This window comes from Scleropages formosus, chromosome 19, assembly GCF_900964775.1.
Source record: "Scleropages formosus chromosome 19, fSclFor1.1, whole genome shotgun sequence".
NCBI classification, from domain to species: domain Eukaryota; kingdom Metazoa; phylum Chordata; class Actinopteri; order Osteoglossiformes; family Osteoglossidae; genus Scleropages; species Scleropages formosus.
Genome location: NC_041824.1, coordinates 15,119,801 through 15,146,820, shown reverse-complemented (window position 1 = coordinate 15,146,820; position 27,020 = coordinate 15,119,801). Strand labels below are relative to the sequence as shown.

Below are 27,020 nucleotides of genomic sequence, written 5' to 3'. Positions count from 1 at the left end.
GCGATTTATTGCTATTTTCTCTTGCTGTCAAAATTAAAAAGCTTTTGTGTTTTGCTTGCTGTGAATTGTTGCTGCTTTTTAGGGGATGCAACAAATTTGGGTTTTTGCAGCATGACATCATTGCACAGGGTTTGTGAGATATCATGGATGTATACGGTGATACTCTTTCCAAGCCCATGTGAACACATTCCTTGTCCGGGTATCACATGCTGTGAGAGTTGCATGTCAAGTAAGGGTTAGGGTCAGGGGGAGATGATACATAAGATTTGGTTTTAGTTTCAGGGGGAATGCAGCACCTAAAATAAGACCTAGGGCTTAGCTTAGGTGCGCATATTCTTGAAGAGTTGAATATTGGTTGAATCGGGCAAATCCTCTCCTATCGTCAAACTGCTCACAGTCCGAGTAATAGTTTTCTCTGTCTTTTAGTTAAAGACGCTAAATCTTAATTTTGCACCACTCACAAATATATATGTGTGAAGTGGTCACTTAATGAACAGTGTAGGATGTATCTGTAGCCTGGGCATATGAGTCTGGAGATCAGATTCTACATGTGTATGTGTCTATGTGTGTGTCTGCATGTATTTAATGGATTTTGACACCGGTAGCAAAAGACACAGAGAAACCACTAAAGGACTCATCATTCACTCATAATCATACTTTACTGTATGTGGCATACAGACCTGAAGCACTACACCGGGACGTGGCGATTTTATTTACACATACAAAGTTTCATGAAACAATGCCTTTGTTCTTTAAAAAAGTATCTATTTTTCAGCATTCAATACTATCCAGAACACAAATAAAGAGAAGTCTAACAGTTTAAATGGCTGCTATTAAAATGAAAAGTTGGTCCTGAAATGTAAAAAATGAAAAAAGAAAATGAAAAATAAAGCCCTTTTTAATTAAATGTTTGTAAAATTAGCTTGTCAGGTTATGTGACCAACTGAATTCACAAAGTCACGACTTTGGTTTATTAGCGTATCCCAAAAGAGTTGTTTGGTTCTTTAATAATTTAATAATTTAATAATAATTTAAGGCCATGTGACTGTGGACACATGCCCTTAAATTATTATTCAAAAGTTACCTTGATGTGATATTTATAGTTTGCTTTTGAAATCCTCAAGTGTTACTTTTTAGATTGTACATAATGAAAACAACACGTCTAAAGAATTCATTGGATATCAAACAGTGCATCTAGCAATTTACTAATAATAGACAGACCAAATGAAAATGTACAGAAAGGGATAGCAACACATCTGTGTAAATGAACTCATTAAACTAAGCCAAAGAAATCTGCTGACAAGAGAAAAAACAAAAGAAAATGCTCAAAAACTAGCATCCACATAAATGGAATGGCTTCTTAGAACCTGAGAATGTTTATTTCAAAGGGATTTTCATCAATGTGCAGCTAATATTATAGCACGGTAATTGTTTTCATCTTCAAAAATAGCACTTTCCAATGAAAATCTATTTGAAATATTTTTTCCTTTGAAAAAGATTGTCGAAAAGATATTTTTTGCCGCTGTTACCTCTGAAGTCCATTTGCATGGGTGGGTTTGTAAGTCTCAACCACTCTCTTAAGCCTGAGGGGCAAGAAGAGCTTCCATAGGTATCTGGGAGGATGGCTGGTGATACTGTTGAGCTGCTGTCAGACACTTTTCCGCAGCTGGTGGGAAAAGGAGGATGCAAGATGTTTGTTTGATGTGGGCATCAAGGCAGAATGAGTCAAGAACAACAGGCAGATGGGACTCTGAAAACTAGGACCTAAGAATGGAGTACCGGTTTCGAAATTTGTGATGAAAGTTTGCGCTCGGCATTAGAACATCAAAAGCAGAGAAAAACCTGTCACTGAGCACGCTCACACAGAGATGACCCATTCCTCTTTCATGATCTCTCTTTGTGGCTAGTTTACTCAACTTATCTCACAGATATTTTTACAGTAGTTAAAGTCAATCCCCAAAAAGTCAAACTAAAAGTTACATAATTAAGACAATTATCAATAAAATAGTGGAGTAGACTATGACATTACATAAGATAGTAGACAAGAATGTAATACTGACAGAAATGGCTTGATGCCTCATGGAGAGAAGCTTTAACTCCAGCAGATAGGGTATAGGACTTACAAGCCAGTCGTGTGAAATTTCAGATATTGACAATGGCACTGCAGCTAAGCAATGGTGGATAACCCACCCTGCTGCATGGGAGATGCGGCTCTCCATGATGGCATGTTGACTGATCTTGCTGTAATGAAGGGGATATGTATTCCTTGTTCACCTTTTCCAGGTTTTCTGGCAACACTGATTAAGCACCACCAAGATATCAATCAGGTTTTGCCAACCCGGCCTCTACTCTTCAAGGTTGTCTCCCCTGGTCACTACGTTGTCTGATTTTTACAACTTCAATCGTAAAAAAGAAATTCCAAAAATTAATTTGTTAATTTGTTCTGACATGCAGAGAAGGAGATCCTTTGATTTGTCACCAAGAAATCTGTCCACTGACCACTTCCTGACAGCGTGCAACACATGTAATTACTAGGTAGTCAAGAGGGTTGCAATTCTGTTGTCTCTTGACCAAGCATGAGAATGAAACATTTTTAGTAATTTAGTAGAAAACACAGTGAAAAGATCAGGTCCTCTCGTCGAGTGCTGGGGTCATATTACTGAAATTAGCTCAATTCCAGCTGCTGTGCATGAGTTACGCTGCAGCCCTCCAGCCGGCTCCAGTGCTTCCAAGCCCGTCATCCTTTGAAAGGGTGTGATGCAGAGGGGTTTCTTCACATTAAATACCATCATCATCTTCATCATCATCAGCTTTGACATTGTTGCTACTGTCATTTTCATAGACATCATTTTGAGATTGCTCTCTGGCTCTCCTCATAAAGTGTCCCACAGAGAAAACCTTTGGATGTAAGGGTCTTGAGGTGCAGGATTTGGGCAAGAAATGTAGTGGCAGGGTCAGTTATGTCATCAGCGATGAAGTGTGGAGGGGGCGTGGTGCTTCCTGTTCCATTGTGTCAGGGTCAGTGAAGAAGATGTCAGGCTCAAAGTTCTGTATCAGCCACAGGAGTCTTGGTGGCAGAGTGGCCATTGGTTGTAGCACTCCCAGTTCCTGCAGCTGGTGGCTGAGTCTTGCCACTATCGGGGGACTCTCCATTGATATTGGGCTTCTCCTGAGGCTCAGGCTGGCTGAGGGGTGCCACAGAAACCAAGGTGTTGGCTTGGTTCTCCTCATCTCCATGGTAGGACTCCTCTGCCTGCCGGGAGACAGAGGTGCATGGTGTAGTCAGAACAGAGTCTTGCCCCATGGTTTATGAAGTACCTTGTCTACAGAAAGACAGAGCTAAACCCAACCCAGCTGACATCAGTTGGAGCTCTGCTGCTAGTGACAACCTCAACACAGTACACAACTGCCTCAGATAAGAACATGCAGCAGATATGATCCCATCTGATGTCCCGCATGATTCTAGCACGTGACACTTAGTCTCCCGAAGGAGAAGAATAAAGCCGCAGAGCACAGTGAAATCAGCAATGCGGTATTAATGCTGCAATAGCTTTGTAGGATCCCAGCATGTTTAAATCAAATGCACTTCAAAGCTGATTTGACTCACTTAGAATTGTTTTAGTACTGCTGAATTTACTGTGTGGTCCCATTGACTGCAACTGCATATCAGTGCGTGACTGTCGCTCTGGGTGTGCTCCACTTGAAGGGCTTTTGCCAGTGATTTCATGAGCAGCTCGGAGAAGCAGCTGCAAGCCCTTGGCAAGCGCTTGAAAAGCAAATAGCCCTGGCAGCATGAGCCTTTTTCAAGCACCTTCTTAATGGCATCTGCACTAGAATCATTACTGTACTTAATGCTCTGTGATATTTTGTCAGTTAATAACAAGACTGGCGGAAGTTTCTGAAACATAAATTTACTTTTTTCTTTTATCCCCCTTAAAAGAAATGCCCAGTGAAAATGAAATGTGCATGCAAATCAATAATGAATGTTTATCTATATTGTAGACCTGTATACATATGTTACTACTTGATTCTCTTAAAAAAATTCAGAAAATTAGTGGCATATATATGTATATAGACTGTATTCCAATAATCTGTATACAGTATATACATGTATAGACATTATAATGTATATAGGTGAGCTCTTCCAGTTTCTCTATATATGTTAGAATTTACAGACTGTAGGAGACTGGGAGTGGATGATTCAGTGTGGACCGCCGCAGGTCACCCCCTCACACAAGGTTGACCCATGGGCTTAGCACTGACCAGCCTCATGCCCTTAGAGCTGTGGGCCCGGTGCATCTTGAAACAGTAGCCCCCCAGGAGTGCGACCAACAGGAACAACCCAGCCAGCAATAGGGACACCAGGACAGTGGGTGGGCGCTTGCCCCAGGAGACCTGTGCATCCAACACACCCAGCTGCAGAGAGACAAAAAGGGAGTGGTGAGACATGAATGGGGGAAGTGGAGGGTAGGAGGCTTGTTTTGAGTCTGAGGACATCATGGTATGGCTGTGATACCCATAGATGCATTTGTTTTTAGTTCAAAAAGCACAAGGTGAGGTCACCCTGCACCATGAATTTAAGGTGTGACACAAATACAGTTTTTCTCAGTGGTGCTGCTGGTCATATGTGTTTGTTTCAGGAGCACGGACGAGGCTGTATTCTTGAGACATGAGAAGATTCACTGCTTTCTGAGAACATGTGCTATCCCTAAAAAAACACTGCCGGTGTGTTACTGGTGGTGTGAACCGATCAGACCGTATTTCAGTGTGCATGCTGTGGCTCTTCCCCACTGTGGCTTTCAGTAGCCACAGCAACATCCGGAGTGAGGGGGCCTGACATGCGTTTCCATTTTCCGTGATACGAGAGGAAAAGCAAGAGCGCAGATGGCCCTCTGCCGTCCCTCTTCCCCATGCAATTCTCTTGTAGTGTGAGGACCCCGAATGAGAAACAGATGTACAACCTGGCCGAGGCCTTCAGCCTGAAAATTAAAGTTGTAATAAAGTGGGGCGTGGAGTGTAGGGGTGGGATTTCGCTACCTTTTTGAGTTCTGTCACCTAAAATCACCTTCCCTCAGAGGTGGGAGTGAATGTGCCTCACAGTGACTTTGCCAATGTAACTCAGATTGGGGTTTGTGCTCTAGACAGGGACTTCATAGAATTAGAGAAGTGCACAAACTGCTGCCTTTATGTAAACACAAATAACTGGCAACTAATGAGAAGGGAGAAAAGGGCCAGATTTATGGGATTACATTATGGAGCCCTAACATCATTACCAGCAGAGTGTCACGAAAGAGTCCCTTGCACTGCCATGCCTCGTGTTTTCTTTGACCCCCTGTTGATTTTTGACACTACAGTGGATCACTGTTGCCTTTGTCTTAACTGCTTGGGACCAGACCCTCTCCATCACTGAGAACTGGGTTGAGGAGGTAGTGCTAGTTTGAAGACACCCCTTATTATTTCTAGTGGGTTGTTGTTCCATACCATACCTTATTTTTAATCTCCTCATTTTTAAACATTTCAGCCATGGTGTTTGGGGCAGCTGCAAGGAAAGGCAAAAAAAAAATTGTTGAGAACCAACATACCGCTGAATATATTGTGTAATAACATTACATTACATTTGCCTTTACGCAGTCATGTTTGCAAAACCACTTATCCAGCATAGGGTCCAGGGGAGCTGGACCCCATCCCAATGTGGGTTGCAGTACAAGAAACAACCCAGTATGGGATATCGAGCTATCGCAGGACACACACAGATTCATTCACTCACTCACTCACTCACTCACTCACTCACTCACTCACCAGCAAATATCATCCAGTGACATTTTTAATAGTATAATTGGACACAAGGGATTGTGTTTATATTAGATATTCTGTGTTACCATACTTATAATTAGTTTGTTAGCTCACAAAACCAAAAGAGTGTAATCAAACCAACCTAAAACATTTTCGCCTCTAACAATGAGTTTGTCGGAACTATCAGCTTGGAAGAGCTCAAGTTTGCAGTCATTTCCACACAGCATTCCTACAACTTCTTGTAACTTCTCCTTGGTGTTCTCCTGCAAGAATAAAAAATGAAGAAACAAAATGTCAAATAGAATTACTCAGCTTCGATTTTGACAGCAGTAACTTTTTAAACTTTTCTGCTGTGTAAACTGTGGTTTGTGTGTGTAGGTTCAGCTATGGTCCAAAAGACAGAGCAGCACTTGTTATCTGTGATGCTGAGATGAGCGTTCTCTGTATGAGAATTTACAGGGTTAGAGTGTGACAAACATCCTGGGAGACCCTCTTTATGATCCCCTCGAGACATCTGCTCTCCCTGGACTTTTTCTTTTATTGTCTCTATCTTCATGTCACAGTGAAAACTGCCCAGTTTAACATACAAAGGCACACACATTCACACACAAAGACCACATGTCACAGCTGCCCCACATGGAACACGGGGTTGACAGCTGCAGAAACGGTGTAAATCCCTCTCTGAATGAAGCCTATGGAGAAGAGTGTGCATGTCCTGTGTGTGTCTGTGTGTCCGTCTGTGTGTTTGCCGGAGTGAAAGGAGCACAGTCCCCCATCTTCTCCCTGCGGCCGTATTAGTGACATCACCAGATTGCACAAGGGTCTGGGAACAATCCCCACTCTGTGTAATGAGATCCAGACATAGTGGCAGCTCCCCCCCCAACACACACACACACACATACACACACACACACACACACGCATTGGATCCCTGAGTTAAGTTAAGTAACCGGCAGCTGGCTGATTTTATGACACCGTCTTCTACGGAGGAAATGCCGTCAAGGGGGCCATTGGACTAAACATGCTAGCGGTCTGCCCACCCACTCTCAATATACTCACGCACGCTTACTGAACTCAGAATGACTTCTGAGTTCAGTTATATTTTGTCTCTCTCTTCCAGAAAAATATCTATGAACCTATTTATGACTTAATATCTATGAACCACTTGAGTTAATCCTTATTTTAGTCCCAGATATACAAGGCTCAAGGCGAACTTCTGACTAATTAACTGTTCTCTTTTCCTGCCATTGGCAAGTGAGTAGCTGAAGTTTCCGCTGCTGTCGGGATGCCCGCTTTGAGTCTACTGTCACCTCGTTCGTTTCCTTCAGTTCATATGTGTTAATATTAGCCAGGGATATTTTTACAGTGACTAGCATTGGGGTCTTTTCCTTCTGGGAATAGAAAGAGGCCAATTTTACGGCACATGGTGCATTCCCGGTTTTTTCAGAACAAGTTTTTTTAGTACTTTCTCCATTTATGGGAACATTTGTGTGGAAATAGTATTTCAGAAGTTTAGCATATCAGGGATTTTAAGGAGCCTGATCTTGCCACAGACAAACACCCCATCCAACAGTTCTCACCAAACTAGGTCCTTCAGTTTCCCTGTGGGGCAAAGAATGGGGGCCTCCATAGGAACTCTTCACAGAGTCACCTGTGGTGAACTTTAAAGTCCTTGTCTCCCGCACACATGACTTCAGCTCTGTCAGCTGAGTGTTTGTGAGCTTCTGGTGGAGAATGCTGTGCATTGAAAAGCATCACAGATAAAGAGTTACAGAGAGCACAGTTGCTAGCTGTGGGAGTGGCTCTGATGAAGTCAGGAAATTACTTTTGTTTTCTGAACGTGGTACATGTGCTGTGTTCAAAATGATAAAAAGAACCATCATATCATTTTCAGACTGACGCTTCATGGAGTGTCTGAAAGGCAGCGGTGAACTGAACATGAACTTCTGAGAGTGTGCTGATATCTGCAGTTCAGTGTCTGAGGGTTTTTGATGATTGGGAACCTTTTGTGAGCAGCCTTAAAGCACCATGTCCTGTCTAGTTTTGACCATTCAGTGTTTCAGGCACAATCCCTTTCATCAGACAGATCCACCCATGCACACAGTGTGACACCAGAGCATGCAAAGGAACACTCTCATCCAGTCAGGGGGTAAGACTGTGTCTACTCACACAGCTGGATGATTCCTGCAGCCACACGTGCACTGCATCCTCGTCTTTGACTGATTCCACACAGCGGATGTTTTCCTGCAGAAAGAAATGTTTCCTTGGGTATATTATTGCAACACCCTCCCCATATATCCCTGCTTCTGCTGACTCCCGTTGAATGACGCCAATCATTACGGATGCTCTAGGCTTCTTACCTGAGGTTCACTCTCTACCATGATCTCTGTGTCTCCGCCCTCCTTGGCAAGCACTGTCACGTCGAAACTGGAAGGGGTCGCGCTTGCAATGTCACTTTTTGAGACACCGGTCAGCATTGCTGTGGTCAGGCTCATTTGGCCTGCTGAGGAGATGGTGGTCTTGGCGGCTTGTGTCTCGCTGTTTGCTGAGCTCTTGCCAGTTGTGATCATGTTACTTTCATCGGAGGTGGTAGTAACGGACGGGATAGTGCCAGCTGAATCAGCAGCTGTACTCTGGCTATCTGCAGTGCCTTGACTGTCCCCTAAAATGTCATTTGCTGAAGAAAATAAATGTTCTTTTAATTGATGGAAACTATTATTTATTCAACAGCTGCTTACTGCCAGCAGCTACTTCAGCATGGAATAGTTATGTTGATTTAGGTATAAATTGCTATAATAGCAATGGCTGTATGCAAGCTGAATGCCTCAAGTTATTACATATATAACCTGAAAGGCAGGTGAAAAATATGTAGTTTTGAAATGAGTAAGTTGTTCATGATACATTTCTATTTGTTCAAGCACTGTGAACTGTGGGTTGCAGGGGAGGTTATGACTTACGGAGATACGGACTAACCTGCTGCAGTAGCAGCGCTGATGATACTGCCTGATTCCGCCGTAGATGGAATTACACCATTATGTGTTGCGGGATCGGTTGCTGAACTTTCAGAGATCGGTATGCTGGTTGTGGTGTCTTGGCAGACTGCACCATCTGATAACATGAAGTAAAATAATAATTTATGTCCGGAACAAAAACAAATATCTGAAGAATGATGCAATGGGCCTGGTGGTTTCAGTCTTGTCTACAGAATCAGACTGTTAAGACCCCCAGGTCTGTCAGTGTTCTCCTGGTGTTGTGACCCACATGGTGATTTATTTGAGGCCCATGGATTACAAAACGGACTGGAACGCCAGAACCTGGCATTTGGTAAAAGGACTTCTGTTTACCTGACTCTGAGATGTGGAAATTTTGGGCACTTGTCCCTTCACAGTTTGCTGCTATACATGAAAGCTATATTTCTGGAGCATCGTAGTCTGATTTTCCTGTGCTTTTGAGCTGATGCTGCCTTCTTGCCTGCCCCTAATGACGACAGTGATGGTTTGCGACAGGCTGACAGCATGGCTAACTGCTGAATGAACAAGCCTTCCAGCTTAAGTAATGAGCGTTGTCTACAGTCCTCTCCTCATCTGCCACCATCAAGGCCCATTTCTCATTTCGCTGCTTATTTCCCAGCACATTCTGTACCTCTGTGTTGTTTCACGGCCTGGTCGTTACCGTGTGTTTGCAACAGCCTGCCAGTATTTGTCTTCGCTGCGGGCTCGTCTCCAGCATATTGGGACGATGAATTCACGTGTTCCCTTCCATTCTTTTGTCAAGTGGCAGGGGCCAGGTTCATTTACCAGGAATTTCGGCGCTTGGTGCTGTCTTTTCTTAGCTGTGACTTGGGGGTGGGGGTGGTTTAGAAAAAAAAACTGAGCGCCAATGCCCAGACCAGAGTTAAACCTAAATGAGACTGCTAACTCAAGAGCTTTGGGTAATTATTATCCTAAGTGTGGAATAAGGTCCTACCATGGCTTGTGTAAACAGACTTTACCAGGCCATCACTGTGAATGGTCATGCCTCCTAAATCACTGTACCCCAGCAACCCTTTGGGATAGACCCCTTTTCTAAAATAAGAATGTATTTCAGATTGAATGTCTGTGAAAGTGTGCCTGGCCCAAATCTTAGTTTAATTACTGTATTAAAAAGGCTAAAATACTCAAGTTTTCATGGCAGGTTTTGGACACTGCACATAGCTGGTTGTGAATCTGTGCAGCCTTCAAGTTTTCTATCCAGTATATGCATTGCTATGTTTCATCAGTCAGGCTTGGTTGGACACTCCTGATATTTCAGAGTGTTTGGGGGGGGGATTGTTCTCTACTCTTATCAGGAGATCCAAGGCACGCTGTTGAGTGAATGCCTTGTCGAAGTGGTATGGGAGACACTGAAGCCCTCCTCTGGGCCACATTCTTAGTGTTGTCACCTGACTCCCAGCTCATTCTCAGCTAGGCTTCCGAATGTGGGCACATCTTCCCTCTGGGGTGTCTGGCCTCCCCATACATATGTCACAGCATAATCTCATCACGCAGATGTGTGCCTCTCTCCCCGGTTATGCTAGATGAGTCTATAGAAAATTTTTCTGATTAATGCATGCTAACTTCATACAGATTAATGCGTTGCAAATTTTATTGTTGTAAAAAACAGAATGTTACTGCACCAGGTGGATGAGTGATGTCTTTCAAGTTGTGCTGATGCAGATCCATGTGCAAAAAATCCAGTGGTATTTGTCAACTCTTTGCTTTGTGGCCATTTCATGTCCTCCTCCCAGGACACACAGGTAAACAAGTGACATGTTTCACATGATGCATCTCATTCGGCTTTCTTTGTCAACTGAGATGAAGTATTACCACTAAAATGGCTTAATAGTGCAATGGTTCACTGTCTTCCTCATGAGGCTGCAACCCTGTGTTTCACAGTAAGTAAAATCATTTTCTGCATATGCAAGATAGGTGTAACTCAGTTTATGATATATGGGCAGGTAGTGTTTTTAATGTTGACTGAGGTTTCAGCTAAATATTCCTCGATAACTACTATGTCACTTTGCACACAAGCATCTGTTAAATCCAAATGTGGTCTGATTTAATATGAATTTAAGTGTTATTTACAAAAGAGCTTCTGTACTATATCTTTTACGCTGCATTATGAAACATGTCAACTTCCTTTACTTACTGTTAATTCTGAGGGCATCATGAACGAACAAGACACTGAGCAGACCGGTCATACAATTTAATGACCACAGCAGGACATAAATTTGGGAGAATGTAATGAGGCTCATAAGCTTAGTAACCAGCTGCTTTTGGCTAAGCCTTGATGTGTTCATTCAAATCATAATTATAAACAAAAATGCAGTTAGGCTGTGAAATTCAGCATGAGTCCTTGCTGACTTGCTGCCTGTGTTTTCGGATTTGAATTCAAATCTTGAAAAAAAGGTTTTCTCTCTCTCTCTCTCTCTCTCTCTCTCTCTCTCTCTCACTCTCACACAGACACACTTTGTTATTGCCTGAGTTGAATGTTATTTATATTGTAACTGCACTGAGGGGGGATGATGTAAACTAATGTAAATAATTGGTGTTAGTGTTCATTCTTGTACATGGTCCTGTGTTCCTTTCTGATTGGTTGTGATGTTACTGATGCTCTGTCTGTCTGCCACTGATGGATTCTAGGGGGTTCAACGGGTGATCCCCTAACCATTATGGGGTGTGGGGAGGCTCAGAGTGACCTGTGGGAACTCTCGTGTGTTCTGAAAGCTCTCTTGTACTATCTATTCCGCCTTTGCCAAATTTGCTGTTGAAAGACATTTGCCCATCCAATAAAGAGTACTTTTCCAGAAGCCTGTCTCCAGTAGCTCTATGGGAGGGTGCTACAATGAATTACTGCAAACCTTATTAAGATATGTTTTTCACTTCTTTCACCTGGGTAGACAGCTTGGTGCATTGTGTTTAAAAAACATTTTAAAAAGACAACACTTGTGGTCAAAACTCTTGTGAGGTTCACTGCGGTGTCAGTGAATAGTACTAATCATGGTCCTAGCATGATGTCCCTGATGCTAAAATACAGATGCTTCATGAGGCTGCACTCTGTGCATTGTCAGAAGGACAGCAGTTTGTTTTCATTGCTGCTGTTGGACTGATCAACTACCACCAGATCGGTTACCAGCCCCCCCACCCCTAACATTCCCACATCTCTGGTTTTTCCATGACCCTCCCCCCCAGTTCTGAGACCCCAGTCTTTTTCTGTCAAGGGCACCAAGTGCACACTGGCAAAAAGACACCAGCTTTTAATCAAAAGAAGTCCCAGAAGTTGTCCTATTTTTGCACTCCTGAAGAAGGCATGGACTGTACAAGTTGTCTGGGATAAAGGCATTTTTCGGACAAATTAAATAACTAAAATTTGCTTTGTTTCTGCTATGGGAAATCTAGATGCGAGATAGAGGCTTTGAGATGTTATTTGACAGGAGCCATGGGAATGTGACATGCAAACAGAACCTTCCTCTGGAATCCATTGTGGTCTGGATGGTGACTTACTCTTGGAAAACACTGATAAGGTGGTGACCTGATTGCAAGAAAAGTGGCTCACCCCTATGCTCACTGTCCTCTGTATGAAGACTCTTTGAGGATCACCATCTTCAGTGCTGAGACACTGGAAGATGCTCTGAAGTCTATGTAAGAGGCTGACTGATTTTTACAGAAAGCATTGGCATATGTGCAGGGAATGTGGAGGAGATTGTGGTGTCTTTTTCGACAGTCACGCTGTTGGCGTATTAAGTATCTTCACATCCATCAATAGCTGATGCCACCCTCTAAAAGCATGTATCGGTTTCATCCGCTGTTGAGCAAACTTGTACACATCCAAAGGCTCAGTGGTTACAGTAAGAAAAACTGGAGTAAAGCACAACAGCATGTGAAGAGTGTGCACAGTTCCGCCCTATGATCCTGCCTTATTTGGGGTTTCTTGGACCGCAGAACAGCAGAAATATTAGTTCATCTTATTAGCCCGGTTGCCACAGCATACTGCGCCGTCATAGCAGATAAGAACATTTGCGCCTCTGGTCAAGCTCCTGGGAAAGCCTGCCATCCTGTTCAACACCCATTGTATGCCGGGTATGAGAAGGTAGAGGGGTGAGGGAGATTTAAGGATGATGGCTTTGTAGAGACATGTTGGAGAATGAGGCTTGCTGTTCCCCTTCTGCACCCTCACTCTACACACTACCCCCATCCCAGCTTCCAACGAACTCTTGACCACACCCAGACTTCTGTAATGCACATACAAACTCATTTCCCCTTCTGCACACAGAGGAGCTGTTCAGGGCAGGGGAGGGATTTGCGGGTTTTGCCAGACAACTGTGAGGGATTACTGAGAAACCGCTCTCTACTGATAGTCTCACATGAACCGCTCCAACTCACGACTGTCTGCGTGCCAGTTTCAGGCTGTGCATGTACATGTAAAAGTGACGCATTATATGAACGTTAAACTAATCATGAGGCATTTTCCTGTTTTTTGGAAAATTTCCTACATCACATAACATAAGTAGAAATCATTGACCTCAAGCAAATCTCTTATTTGTTCAATGGTTCCTTCACGAGGTCAATGAATGCCCCTTTTTGCGCCTGGACCTTGGGGGCGAATACTCTGTGAGGTTCACAAGGGAAGCTGCGAACCTGGGGGCAAGTACTGGCTCTGCGTGCAGCTTGTTCAGAGCGCAGGACATTGGAGTGAGGCTGACTTAGAGTTGCTTTCCCTGCCAGAGGAGTCCTGCCCTGCAAGAGCCTGTCTCCTGGCATGCTGCCAACAACATTGACGTAATGCGTCGCCTTTCTGCTTGTCTCCAGAACCGGTGGCTGCCAGCTTGTAAAATGTGGTCACCAGATTTGTGACACAAAAAAGGAGTCAGGGTAGATCAGTGCATCTGACAGCATTTTCACATGTAGAGTTTTGCACATATGGAGATCGCAGCCCTTGGCACAGCCCTGAACATGGTCCTGACTCAGTGTGGGAGGGAAGCTGTAAGGAAAATCCATATCCTCCCATCTAGTAAGGTGTTATTTATTTATTTAGCTGAGACATTTGCTATGTGACTTGCGATATTAAGCTTCTTACAATTATTTATCCATTTACACAGCTGGTTAATTTTTACTGGCAGAATTCAGGATAAGCACCCTGCTCCATGGTGCAACAGAGTAAGCGGGATGTAGAAGGTACAGTATATTCAGAATTCTCATTCTGTTTGAGACTGATTATGAAGTGACACCCTCGTCTTCCAAAAATCATCTATCCTCATAAAGCAGTAGCTTGTAAAATGTTACAATGCAGGTTTCAGAACGATTCTTACAGATGATTTTCAGTTTGGATAGATTACCAAAATAGGCATGGCCTGCCTAACAGGTGGTAAAATTAATACAATATTAAGATCAGTGAGGCCCATTGTCAGCCATGCCCTGCCATTCCTCTGCGCTGTGGTGTCCCTGCACACGCACTGAAATGTGGGAATTGTTTATGGAACAAAGGAAGGCTTCCTGAGAGTGACCGATCTGCACATAACTGGAATCTCTGAGGTTCTCAGAGCCATTCTTCTACAATGGCTTTGTGCTAATTAGTTGCTGTAATTGACTCAACGCTTATTGGAATTTTCCACACTGCTTGGTGAACATGCAATGGCAGGGTAGATGGAATGCGCCGATGTACTCTCACCCACCACGGCAGCAGCTTCATTCCTTCTGATGCCAGGGGCTGTTGCACATTCATCTGTGATTTACTGATCACCTTGGGCGTTCCTTGGACTTCTTCCTGAAGAACTCTCATTCACCCCCACTCCTCTGCCTGCCTGTCTGGCCCTCCCCCATACTCTCAATGTCCACTTTGCTTTCCTGTTTAGATCACCATCTTTCATCTTCCCTGCCTTCCTAACGTCAGAGTTCACGGCAGGAAGAGGAAAGCAAAAAATAAACAAGAAGGGTGGAATTAGAGGAAGAGGGAGTAAGAAGGGAGTTAGAAGTAGCAAAAATACTGGGGTCCTGACTGGATAGAGCATATCCCATTTGACTGGGCATATTTTTCTGATAATATTTTTTCCCCACCTTGAGAAATAAGGATGTAGCTCTGTACTGGGAGGACTCCTCCCAGTCAGCATATGTTGATCTCCTCTGGGAGTTTCTGCTCTCCAACTCCTCAGCAAAGACTGAGGCTCTGACGTCTTAAGTTAGCCCTCCACCCAGGCTCACTCCCTGTCCATTCTTTGTCCCCCACAAGACATTCTGTTCCCAATACAATCCTGCCTTACTCCTTCCTGGGAATGCAAATATGACAATGTAACCCAGGTTTTTTGAGTGTGAACTCAGACTGCCTTACTTTAAATTATGTTACCAATATGACCATCACAGAAGGTCTCCTCTGTCCTTTTTTTTTGTCAAGAAGCAGCTCTGTGCAAACAGAGGTACATCTTGCTAATTTGAAAATGACAAGTTTCCCTCAGGTCCTATCAAAATATTATGAAAACAATTTTTCTTCTGACAATTGCAACTGGTTGCCAGCTCTCAGTTGAAAACCATTCAACTCCTATGGCTCTTTTAACAAAAAGCAAATATCATAGTTAAGTCAACTGTATTTTCTGAAGCTCTGGAATGTTCCATTTTGTACCCTGGGATATGGGCAGTGTCTGACTTTGCGGAGTTATATTTTTACCACATCTTCCTTGATGCAGCCTTTGTGATCAAAAGTAGTGAGACACCACGGGAAAGCACTCTCTTCCCATAACATAGTTTTTCTGCAATTATTTGGTCGCTATAATAACCAGTGAGGCTCATGACATTTGTATACTTTAACCAGCATGTGGTATGTAGCTACGCTCCTGAAAAATACAACTGCATCCTGTTTCTGACTTCCTGAAAAATCAGTCTCCATGTGACACTAAATAAATTGTTCCATTTAGTGTGTCTTTTTTACAATACTTTGACATTTCTCCACAATTTCTTCTTTTCCGGCATTGAATTTCAACAATGGGATAAAAAAGGCTGAATCACATGGGTTAAATTTTGAATTTCTGGCCTTTTTATAATTATACCTACTGTAGTGTACAAATGGAGTGGAACTTAAAGCAGTTTTTAAGTATGGTTTTAATAAAGCTCTGTGAAAACCCTTTTTTCCCACACTAACAATATGCTGGTCTCATTACTGATGAATTGGCCTTCTCCCTGGAGCACTCCCTGTTTTCTGACAGGCCATTTCCCCACCTTGTATGAAGCCAGACGGCTGAGTATAAAGTAAATTCTCCCTTGTCCAGCTTGCTCAGATGTACATGGATAAGGACCAATGCACTGTGCCTCTGCACTCTTGTGCGGATGAAAAGGGAGGCTGTGTAAAAGGATATCTAAATGTTTGGTCTTGTTCAGACTGACCCTACGCCACAGCCCGAGAGGGGGAGTTAGATAAAGAATGTGGCAGTCAACCCTACTCCTTAGCAGGTTAAACGTGTGGTGCAGTTTTTCCTTTCTGAGAGAATTGGCCCTTGATTCATGCCTTGGGGCCCTGTGGCTGATGGCAGTGGGTTCCAGGCCTCAACCATAGAAAAAAAAACCATAATGAGAAAATTTCAGCACTGTGCAATTCAAGAAAGAGATGTAACCGCATGTTTTCAATTAGGCCTATTGCAAACCCCCACCAATGCATTTGCTGCCCGGAATTAATTACAAGCACCAATTACTTTTCCAGAGAATGGGGGGCTCAGCCAAAAAACATTAAATCTGTTTATTTCCCCAGGCAAACAAATTATATACATTTCCATAAAGTGGCTCACTCTCTCCTTTAACAAGCATGCTATAATGATGTGTACTGGTCAGTGCTGCGTTGTTATTTTGGTTTGCTTTGTGCAAATGCAGTAGCAGTACCGTCACAAATTGCAGTATGTCGCGGGACTGTGGAGCAGAGGGAGATGAGGGTGATTCCTGCACTGATGTCTAGTAGGCCGAGGGAATTTAGAAGGATTTTCTGTGGTGGGCTTTGAGTCTCAAATAGACACATGAATCCATTTCCTCCAAAATGCCAACATGAGCACAAGCCAAAGCAGCGGTTCCGTTTGATTACCTGGATTGCTGTCGTGTGCTTGCAAAGCCCCCCACTGCAGCACTGCTGGAATGCAACGGCAGTGTTGGACCACTTTCTTTCACCCTGTTGGGCTGCACTTAATCCATCACTGATGGCTGAGCTTTCACTGGGTATTTCCTATGTCTGCGCCTACAAGTAGTATTGATTAGCAATGAGCTTAGTATCCCTCTTACCAATAAGGCTGTTTTACAATTAAGACCTTGCATCTGGACTGAGGGATGCAAGATAAAAGTACAGGGCACATGGCTTAACCAGTAGCTGTAACTGAAAGACATGAAGGAGTGCCATGGTCTGCTTGGTGTTTGTGATTTGACCTGGCTACACAAACCTGATCACTAATGAATGCAGAGTGTTTTTGATCAGGACTCAAGCTGAAAGTTTGTGCCACAAGCAAGCCCAAGAAATACATTCAGAACATTTCAATCTCTGATCCCAGAAGCAGAACATCTCTTTCCTGAGTATTTAACTCGGGCATTTAAGGTTTCAAGCATTCAGTTTCTGCAGCACAATCACTGGAAAAACATGGTCTCAGCAGTTACAAAAAGTGTCCTGAAACCCTGATACCCAACTGCCGATGGACTACAGTAGCAGCAGTGGAAACCCCAAAAGGAAGCATCTTGAAACCCTGATACCAGTGGCTATGGACAACAATGCTGCCAGTAGGAATATCACAATAAAAATCAAACCATACCATTTTTGACACTATTAACACATCATGTTTTTCACAATCTCAAGGAATTTCTTTACATAACACCTATCTGTACTTTCTTTTCATGGAGGCACAAAAAACTTGTTTGAAGATCGAAGTAGGACTTCCTGTCAAGGAATGGCCATGTACTGAGCAGCGAGGCTCTGGCTGAAGGTAAAAGTCTGCCTGGCATTATATAAGCCCTATGAGGGTGTATGACGCAAATGCTAGATTACTAATGCAGGACTGAAGGAATGCCAGTCAATAGCTCAAGGGCATGAGGGAAACAAAGAGACAATATTCCATCCAAGTTACCTTTAGCCACTTATTTTGTTGTTGAGAAATGACCTTGATTGTGTACTCAGATATAGAGTCCCCTGGCTTATCAGTCCAGTCCCTGTGAATAAGTCTCAGACTTGCCCTCTCCTCTTCACTGTTTTACTCATTGAATGATTACCGATAACACTAGATTTTACTCACAAGTGGATACTGGATGAAACAGTAAGACAGCAAATGTGTAAAATGCCAGGACACCAGCAGCCATGGAAATTCCTCAATAACATTTCGCATTGCAAATCCTGCCAGAGCCAATGAAATCCTGTGATTTTTGCTTACATATTTACAAGGCGGTGTCATGGCTGAGCTGATCCACAGGAAACAGCGACAAAGTAAACTTGTGTAGTGGGACTATGTGAAGGCTTCCACACAAACAGCTGTCTGGTTCTGCAGGATGTTACTCTGATTAGCACTCACACAGGGGCAATTGCAGGCTTCCTTCACAATGAGGCACACCCTCAGCAGGTGAGTAGTAACACATTATATGTACTCTGTTATACTTTTGCTTTTACTTGAGCAATATTTTTGAAAACAGCAGGACTTTTACTTGAGTACCGCTTTTGGCTACCCTTCCCACCTCCGGTGGAGGAAGCATACCACTTAGAAAAGGACCTGTTTACTTTTCAGCTCCCTGTCACCCCTATGCTCATAAATCTCTAATGACTTCTCCCTCACCTTGTTAGAATCTGCACAAACAGATTTTTTCTCAAGGTCATTGGTGTGCTCCTCCAAGATCATGTTCTTCTGTCCCCTTTGCCTCTCTCTATGTGATCCACTGCCCCGGACCCCAAATCCTCCTGCTTCCAGCAACCACTCAGGTGGGATCTTACCGGGTAACAATCACTTGAAGCCCACTGTCCCCAGAACCACCCCATCATTGTCCCTTCTGGGCTCCCAGTAACAGAACAAACTTCTACTCAAAAACCAACTTATCTTTTCTGTGATCCACCCAAAACTGGACTATGTTCATGGTTGGTTCCTATTACTGCACAAAAGGGCGTTTTAAAAAGTCAGTATCAGCTGCCTTTCTCCTCTCCAGGCCACTGACATCACCAGCACAAATCTACTGTGTCACTGATTAAGCCTTGTCTAAAGCCAATAATTCAGGAAACAAGACCAGCACTTTGTGCTCCTTGCTAATGTGGATTCACATGGTCATAAAGAAGAAATAGCCCCCAACCAAGCACAGTGTATTTGCCCCAAATTCCATTGTACATCTTCATCTAGCGGCTCCATTTGACCTTTTTTAGTGCTTCCAGAAAAACAGCTGTGTATTTTTAGACATGAATTACAAAAGTCCGCACGATGTGTAGTGGCTATATTAGTATCCTTGTTAAACGTTGTGATTTTAAAACTGGCTAAGCATTCAAAACGTCCTTCAGATTAGCATGGCCAAACCTACAGTATGATGTCTGAAGGTAACCTGGGCTATAACTGTGAGGCCTTTTCAGCATTACGGTCAACATGTCACATTCACTGGCACAGCCACATGCCTGCAAAGGGTGGCATAGCGGTGTCAAAAGCATAACGCTCTCGTGTGACCGTTGGAGTGCAATTGACCATGTTTTCTGAGGCTGGTGAGAGAAAGGTGCAGTTGGCAATATTGGATTGTGGTAACACCCCTGTGGAATGCCTCAACACTAAGTTGAAAAGCCACAAATGGGGTCAGTGTAAACCAGGTGGGACAATGCACCAGACTACCTTTTTCTGTGTTTATACCTCAATGCTGGGAAGTGTTGGCATCATGTTGAAAAAATCCACCATCATTAATGTACCAATGAAACCTGATGTAAATGAAACACCCCTGAATTGTGAGTTGAATTTTCTGACATTAATGTGGTGGCAAATTTTTATTAGACTTTCTTAACTTTTACTTTCTTTCTAATGCTTTCTAACTTATACTTTGAGTATACTGTATGCCCATGACAGGGAGGAGAGCGGAAGGCAGAGTTTTTGAGCGCTTGCCAATGAGTGTCTATAATTCTTCCACACTGGGGATGGAGCACAAGGAAAACCTCCCATGCCACGCCATATGCTGTGGAGAGGAACGTCCGTTTTAACTTGGGCAGGGGCTCTGGTGGTCTGTGCTCACCTTACGAGAGGAGAGGAGAGCAGGTGTTTGGAGATCACCTCACCCAAAAATGGGTGTCAGCCCCACCCCCTACCACAGGCCTTATTTTAACCCCTGCTGAATCTGCAGAACAGCAGACACTCCCCCTTCTACTTGTATCCTTTCATGAACCCCTTGTCACCATACAAGCACACATCCTGTTCTGCACATCTACTGATCACATCTACATGATTCCCAGACCACAATCAGTAGCAGGATGAGAGTCCAGCTTATCAGAAGGTGTCAGTGCATGGACTCTGGCTTTTGAGAGCTGTCCTTCAGAAGCTTGGCTTCCTTGAGAACCAGTTTGCTTTTTAAGTGCAGGCAGCCCATGGGGTAGTGAAGTGGGGGTTATAGGAACAACTCTCCAGAACAGGGTAGACACAGTCAACAAAGGGCAGATTTTATGCCAGCATGTACAACATGCCCGTCCTCAGTTCGTAAGCAGCAACAAGTCAAACTAAGCAGGAGTTCCCTCCAAAAACGGAGTCCATTTGAAAAGGATCTGCCACTCCTATTGCTCGATTGGTTTAACTGAATCCATGTTGGTAAGTGGAGGCAAATATTGTTTTTCCAGCAGTACATAGGCCAGGGTCATACATGTCAAGTCTGACACAGATATAATGCCTTTCCCTCCATTTTTTAATCTTTTTTAGCTTTGTATGTCTTTATTCAGTGGTTCATGTCCCAGGGTAGTAAGACCCACAGAATTTAAGAATTAGACTGTGCTCACAAAAATATTTTTTCATAAAAAATTCCAGGAAGTAAGACCAATAAACAAATTGCCATATACTGTACGTTAAAAATGATAGGTTTTGCAAATATTTGCTGTTAAGCCTTCCTGCATAAGGTGGGTCTAAAGTTTCCTAGGACATGTTTTTCAGTCACTCACCATTCAGCAGCAGAGAGTAGGCCACCAGCACCAAAGCAATCCTTCTCCAGGGTCCATTTGCTGTCCCAGCAGACGCAGCCATGCCTCCTCTGTACGCAGAGCTGGTGTGAGTATGTGAGAGAGCGTGTGAGTGAACGTGTGTATGTGGGTGTCTTGGGAGAGTGAGGGTTTCCTCTAGCTGTGAGTAACACTGGTGGGATAAAGCTGCTCTTGTGTGCCAGCAGTTTTATATGACCCCCCCCCAACCCACCCCACCCATCTGCTGCTGCTCCACACCCCTTTTCTCACTGGCTGCCTTTAGTCTTCAGCTGGTCCTCCTTGTCAGAGAGAGAGGGAGAGAGGGAAGGGGGGAAATTTGAGTGTGAGCTTAAATCATTGTGTCTTTCATTTGAACATTTCCCCCACCCTCCTAAAGGCCTCTTTTCAATTTTTTTATATACTTAGATCTCAGCATAAAGAATACAGCAAGGGGATGAGCTATTGTAACTGGCCAAAAGATCAGCCCTGCTGTTATAGCTTTATCTTTAACTGTTCCTGTTAAATATTCAGGTGTATAAATTGTTAATATTATATACAAAAGTGTGAGTAGCAAAAATAGTAATAATTCTTTTTTACACTGAATGGTACATTGCTTTGGAAAAAAAACACCTACCAAATGCATAAATATAAAACAGGTGATGTTAATAATGTTTTAATTATGCTAGAAACTTTATATTTAATGATATAAAACTGAACTAAACCAAGGATGTTTTACTGTTCCATGTTCCTGTGCGGAAGGGGGGCGCGGTGGCGCGGTGGGTTGGACCAGGTCCTGCTATTCAGTGGGTCTGCGGTTCGAGCCCCGCTTGGGGTGCCTTGCGATGGACTGGCGTCCCGTCCTGGGTGTGTCCCCTCCCCCTCCAGCCTTACGCCATGTGTTACCGGGTAGGCTCTGGTTCCCTGTGACCCCGTGTGGGACAAGCGGTTCTGAAAATGTGTGTGTGTTCCTGTGCTGCATACTTGTTACCTGTCACTATGAAACTTCCTTGAGGGTCAGAATAGACTCAATTACTTCACTACTCACATTCCCAAAGCTGTTCTGAGATTTGAGATTTCAGTGTGGGGTTGTGGATAAACTGTGGGGGTGTGAAGCTAAACAATAATTTTCTTTTCCAGCCAAAAAATGTATTAGAGTATTTGCTGTAGTGTTGTGCTCTGGCTTTACTGCCTCAAAACATGTCCACTCTCTTTTTGCTGCCACACCTCAGCTCTGATGTCTGCACATCACATCCAGTGCAAGTAATTCTTTTTTTTTTTACTTTTCCCGCTGTTTTCCTTAGAGAAAGATCACAGTTGGTGATGTTCTAACAATGATGCAACAGGCAGAGAACAGCAAGTTAGTGAGAAGCAGGCTCTCTCTGAATGGCCCTGGAAATAAATTATGGGCAGACTTACATTTAGAGTTCACCAGGAGTTTGTCCTGCTAACGGGGGATTTGAGACGTCTGCTGCCACTGGAGGCTATGTTATGGAGTGGTGGCTGCTGCTATGAAGGTCCATGTGGCCAGCAGAGAGGACACTGCCCTGAGTTCATATTAAGTGTGAGTCTAAGGCTTTCTGTTAGTTCATAATCGGTTTGCGGTGCTGCACAGTACTTTGTGTTGAGACCAAGTAGGGGTTTTGCACGCCTCTGAGACCAATGAGTAACACTGACTCATTCATAACATTCAGTTCTATCAGGCTATAATCCACATTGTCAGGAAGCCAACCACAGAGAGTGGTTGTTGTTAGTACTGTGAATGGTGGATGAGATACTGAAGTGCAGTTTGAATGATCTTGCTCCTCACTGAGCGGTTTTTTGTGATAAGAAGATTTGTGTCTCCACAGAGCAAGGTCTTTGTGTATACACAACATCTGGAACAGCTGGAAAGTGTCCTTGTATTTCTTGGGGAATTACTTGCCTAACAACCTAACCAGATGGGGCCAAACTGAGCCAACTGCAAGCAGCTGGGATCTTCTTGCAAACTTCCCTCTTATTTCATGAAACATCAGCCAAAAATGTATTTCTTCCCCAAGTTCTCTGCTTCCTTTTCCTTTACCATACCCCCTTCTCAGGCCCTGCCCTTTTCCCTCACATACCCTTCCTTTAAAGCACATTCTCAGCAAGAAAAATCAGCACAGGACAACCTGCCCCGCCACCCCTAGGTTCAAACTTCCACTTGACACTGATCCATGGGAGACTCAAGCATTTGAGGTCCTCGGGGCCAACCTTAGAAAAGGCGTAGGCCTTTGTTGGGCTTGGAGAGGCAAGGAAACCCCAAGTCTAGCAACTAGGGTGTACATTCAAAATACACAGGACAAGATGTTATACCCCATGCGTTTATTACAATGGTTGTACGCAAAGACCCAATTCAACCAACAACAACAACATGAAGCCACAGAGAACATCATCCGGCGTAGCCAACATACATCTCCATAACTTGAAACCAACAAACCAAACCAATAAACCAAACCAACACAGGATACCAATATGAGTATTTCTTTGAGGTTGTCAAATGGACAAACATATATCACAAATTTTGGGCTTTGCTCAAGGTGGAGTACAGAGAGTACATGTGCAGCCAGGGAGGAATTTTTGCTAAGGGGTTCAGTGTGATTCTTGGTTTGACACAGTTCTAAGAGATATTTTTTAATTAAAGTATTTAATGTATTAATTAAAAAACCCTAGATAAGACCTTAGGATTTCTAAGACCAAAGTGTCATGTTTCCATTCAGAAAGTGGGTCATCAGACCCAAGTGCAGCGCAGAGGTGCACAAGGTGATGGGATGATCTGAAGGTCGTGGTCAGGAAACTAGCAAGGGTCACCGAGGAGCAGATGTTATTACGAGGAGAATCTGAAAACCGTGAGTCGAAGATCAGGCAATGGGTAGAAGGAAACGAGGAAGACAAGGAGAGTCAGGAGGAAGAGGGTTGAGGAACGGGAGCTAGAACAGGGGAAGTCAGTTAAGGTAAACAGGGCAATGCGAGTAGCGCTGGTGAGCAGTAAGGCTAAACATGATTCTGCAACATTCTGAGCTTCAGGCTGTCTTTTTATGCGTCTGGACCCTGATCAGCTGCAGGTGTTCCTTGTTGCCAAGGTGGAAGGCGTGACAGTACCCCCCTCCCCCGGCCACAAGCGGCGCCTGCCGCTCCGTGATGACCCGGCCGACGTTCACGGGGCACGAGGCAGAGGTGCGGGCCGATTGGGGTGGTCCCGGTGGAAATCCGAGATCAGGTTGTGGTCGAGGATGTTCCGAGCGGCCACCCAGCTTTGCTCCTCTGGCCCATAGCCCTCCCAGTCGACCAGGTACTGTAGGACACTGCCCCACTGACAGGAGTCCAGTAGGGCCCGCACTCTGTAGGTGGGGCCGTCCTCATCCGGTAAGGGCAGCGGAGGCGGGGAGTCTAGCGGCGGCTGATGTAGGGACGTGGCGCAGGGCCGGAGAAAGGACACGTGAAACATCGGGTGGACCATCAGATGTGGGGGCAGCTGGAGACAATAAGAGACCGGGGTGACTTGGCGGAGGATCTTGTATGGTCTGATGTACCGGCGGCTGAGCTTTTTGGAGAAATAAGCTCCCTGGAGGCCCCTGGTGGAAAGCCAGACCCTCTGCCCGGGCAAGAAGAAAGCAGGCGTCTCCGGTGGTCAGTCAGTCGCTTCATCTGATCTTGGCTGTGTCTGAGATGACGCTGGACAGTTCGCCAGAGGTGCTGGACGGTTCGCCAGACTTCGGCGCTGGCCTTGTACTAAGCGTCCACTGCCGGCACGTCACTGGAGGCAGGTTGCCATGGGAACAGCAGTGGTTGGTACCCCAACATACACTGAAAGGGAGAGCAACCAGTAGACTCATGAGATAGGGCATTATGTGCATATTTGGCCCATGGCAAGTACTTTACCCAGTGCTGGGGCTGTTCCATACAGTAACTGCAAAGGAACCGGCTGACACCTTGCTGGAGTCTCTCCACTTGTCCATTTGCCTACAGATGGTACCCCGACATCAGACTAACCGACACGCCCAGTTTGTGCCAGAATGCCCTCCACACACGAGAAGTGAACTGTGGTCCCCTGTTGGACACTATGTCCTCCGGTAGACCAAAGAGTCGAAATACGTAGAGGAACAGAGAGTTTGGCCATCTCCAGTGCCGTTGGGAGCTTGGGGAGGGGTACCAGATGGCAGGCCTTGGAAAAGCAGTCAACGACAGTAATTATGGTGGTCTTACCATCTGAGGCGAGTAGGTCCACTAAGAAATCCAATGCAACATGGGACCATGGACAGTTGGGCACCGGCAGGGGTTCCAGGAGTCCCGCCGGCTTCTGGTTAGAGGGCTTGGCTTGGGCGCATACCCGGCACACGCGAGCGTGGTCCTGGGTGTCCTCTGGGAGTGACGGCCACCAGAAATGTTTCTGGAGTAAGGCCTGGGTCTTGCTGTAACCTGGGTGGCCGGCCGAGGGATGATCGTGGGCAAATTGCAAGATTGTGGTTCGCATCCTGGGGGGAACATACTGTTTGCCCGCAGGCTTACCTGGGGGTTCGGTAGCCTAGGCAGGAACGAGGTCTTGGGTGAAACCCCATTGTACTCGGGCCACAAAGCAGGTCCAAGGCAGGATGTATTCTGGGTCTTGTTCAAGGGGCTCTCGATCATGCGTATGTGAGAGGGCATCTGCCTTGGTGTGCTAACTGCCAGGGCGATAAGTAACGGTAAAGTTAAACCGGGTGAAGAAGAGGGCCCACCTGGCTTTTCGGGTGTTGAGACGTCTCACCGTTTTCAGGTACTCTAAGTTCTTATGATTGGTGAGGACGACGAATGGGTGCTGAGCTCCCTCAAGCCAGTGCCTCCACTCCTCCAAGGCCAGCTTTACAGCTAGGAGCTCCTGGTTTCCGATGTTGTAATTTCTCTTGGCCTGGGACATCTTTCTTGAAAAAAAAGCACAAGGGTAAAGTTTAGGTCAGTCCCCTTGGACCTAAAAGCAGTCTTCCACTCATCGCCCTCACGGATCCTTATCAAGTTGTATGCACCACGCAAATCTAGCTTGGTGAACCTTTGTGCTCGGTGAACGTTTTCCAAGGCTGTTGTGATCAGAGGCAGGGGTGTGGGTATTTGACTGTGACGCGGTTCAAACCTCGATAATCGATGCAGAAATGGAGGCCCCCATCCTTCTTCTTGACAAAGAAGAACCCGGCTGCAGCTCGTGAGGTGGACTGACGAATGATTCCAGCGGCCAGGGCCTCCGAGATGTACTGCTGCATGGCTCTTTGCTCAGGCAAGGAGAGTGGGTAGACCCGGCTGTGGGGAGGTGGCGCTCCTGTGAGCTGGTCAATGGCACAATCCCGTAGCCGATGAGGAAAGAGCACCACTGCCTGCTCTTTACTGAACACCTCAGCCAGGTCTTTATATTCAGGGGGTATATCAGCCTGTGGAGGAAAATCAGCACCCTCCACCGAAGTGGCCCTACAGGGAAGTTCCAGACAGGTCTTTCTGCAGTGTGGTCCCCAGGAGACCAGTTCTCCTGTGCTCCACCTGAAGACAGGATTGTGCTTGGAGAGCCATGGAAATCTGAATATCACCGGGGTCTCTGGCGCTGTGATCAAATAGAACTGAACCTGTTCTTTATGGCATGTCCCCACGCCCAGGTAGAGGGGTTCGGTCTGGGTGTCGACAAAACCCCTTCCCAATGGTTGCCTGTCCAGTGCACTCATTCGCATTTGAACAGTGCACTGGTGGGTAGGCACCTGATGTGTCATGACGAAGTTGGTGTCGATGAAACACCTGGCAGCCCCGGAGTCCACCAACACTTGGGCTGTCACTGAATACTTGCCCCAAGAAAGAATAACTGGTACAGTGAGATGGTTGCATTGGAGGGAACCACTCACCTGGGACTCAGGGCAGATGGGGCAATGAACACGGAGATGACCTGGGGTTCCACAATAGAAACAGAGGTTACTGCGCACTCTGTGCAGTTGTTCGGCAGGGGTGAGGCGGCCATGTCCAAGCAGAAGGGGTTCCGTCTCCTTTCAAAGCTTGACGGGGCGTTCAGGAGCTGAATCCGGGCTGGGATCCTCCTTTCGGATGTGATTGTCTAAAGCAAC

At 45.0% G+C, this 27,020-nt stretch overlaps 1 protein-coding gene across 1 annotated transcript; it reads right to left on the bottom strand.

Moving 5' to 3' along the window:
- Positions 1-640: 640 nt before the first annotated feature.
- LOC108939319 (hematopoietic progenitor cell antigen CD34-like) lies at positions 641-21,122 on the bottom strand. The gene is made up of 8 exons (XM_018760561.1): positions 20,914-21,122; positions 8,767-8,901; positions 8,154-8,470; positions 7,963-8,037; positions 5,936-6,056; positions 5,487-5,539; positions 4,264-4,416; positions 641-3,253 (listed from the first exon to the last, which is right to left on the bottom strand). Exons 1-8 carry the CDS (start codon positions 20,993-20,995, stop codon positions 3,041-3,043), a joined length of 1,149 nt encoding a protein of 382 aa, XP_018616077.1. The 5' UTR covers positions 20,996-21,122; the 3' UTR covers positions 641-3,040.
- Between the last annotated feature and the right edge of the window lie 5,898 nt (positions 21,123-27,020).

What these genes read in the sequence shown, in the direction of transcription:
- LOC108939319 (XM_018760561.1), bottom strand. Translation starts at nt 20,995, where the DNA reads ATGGCTGCGTCTGCTGGGACAGCAAATGGACCCTGGAGAAGGATTGCT. An exon ending in ATGAGGAGATTAAAAATAAG is followed by an intron (nt 4,417 to 5,486) that starts GTATGGTATGGA and finishes GTCTCTCTGCAG; the next exon opens with CTGGGTGTGTTGGATGCACA. An exon ending in GCTCTAAGGGCATGAGGCTG is followed by an intron (nt 3,254 to 4,263) that starts GTCAGTGCTAAG and finishes GTCTCCCGGCAG; the next exon opens with GCAGAGGAGTCCTACCATGG.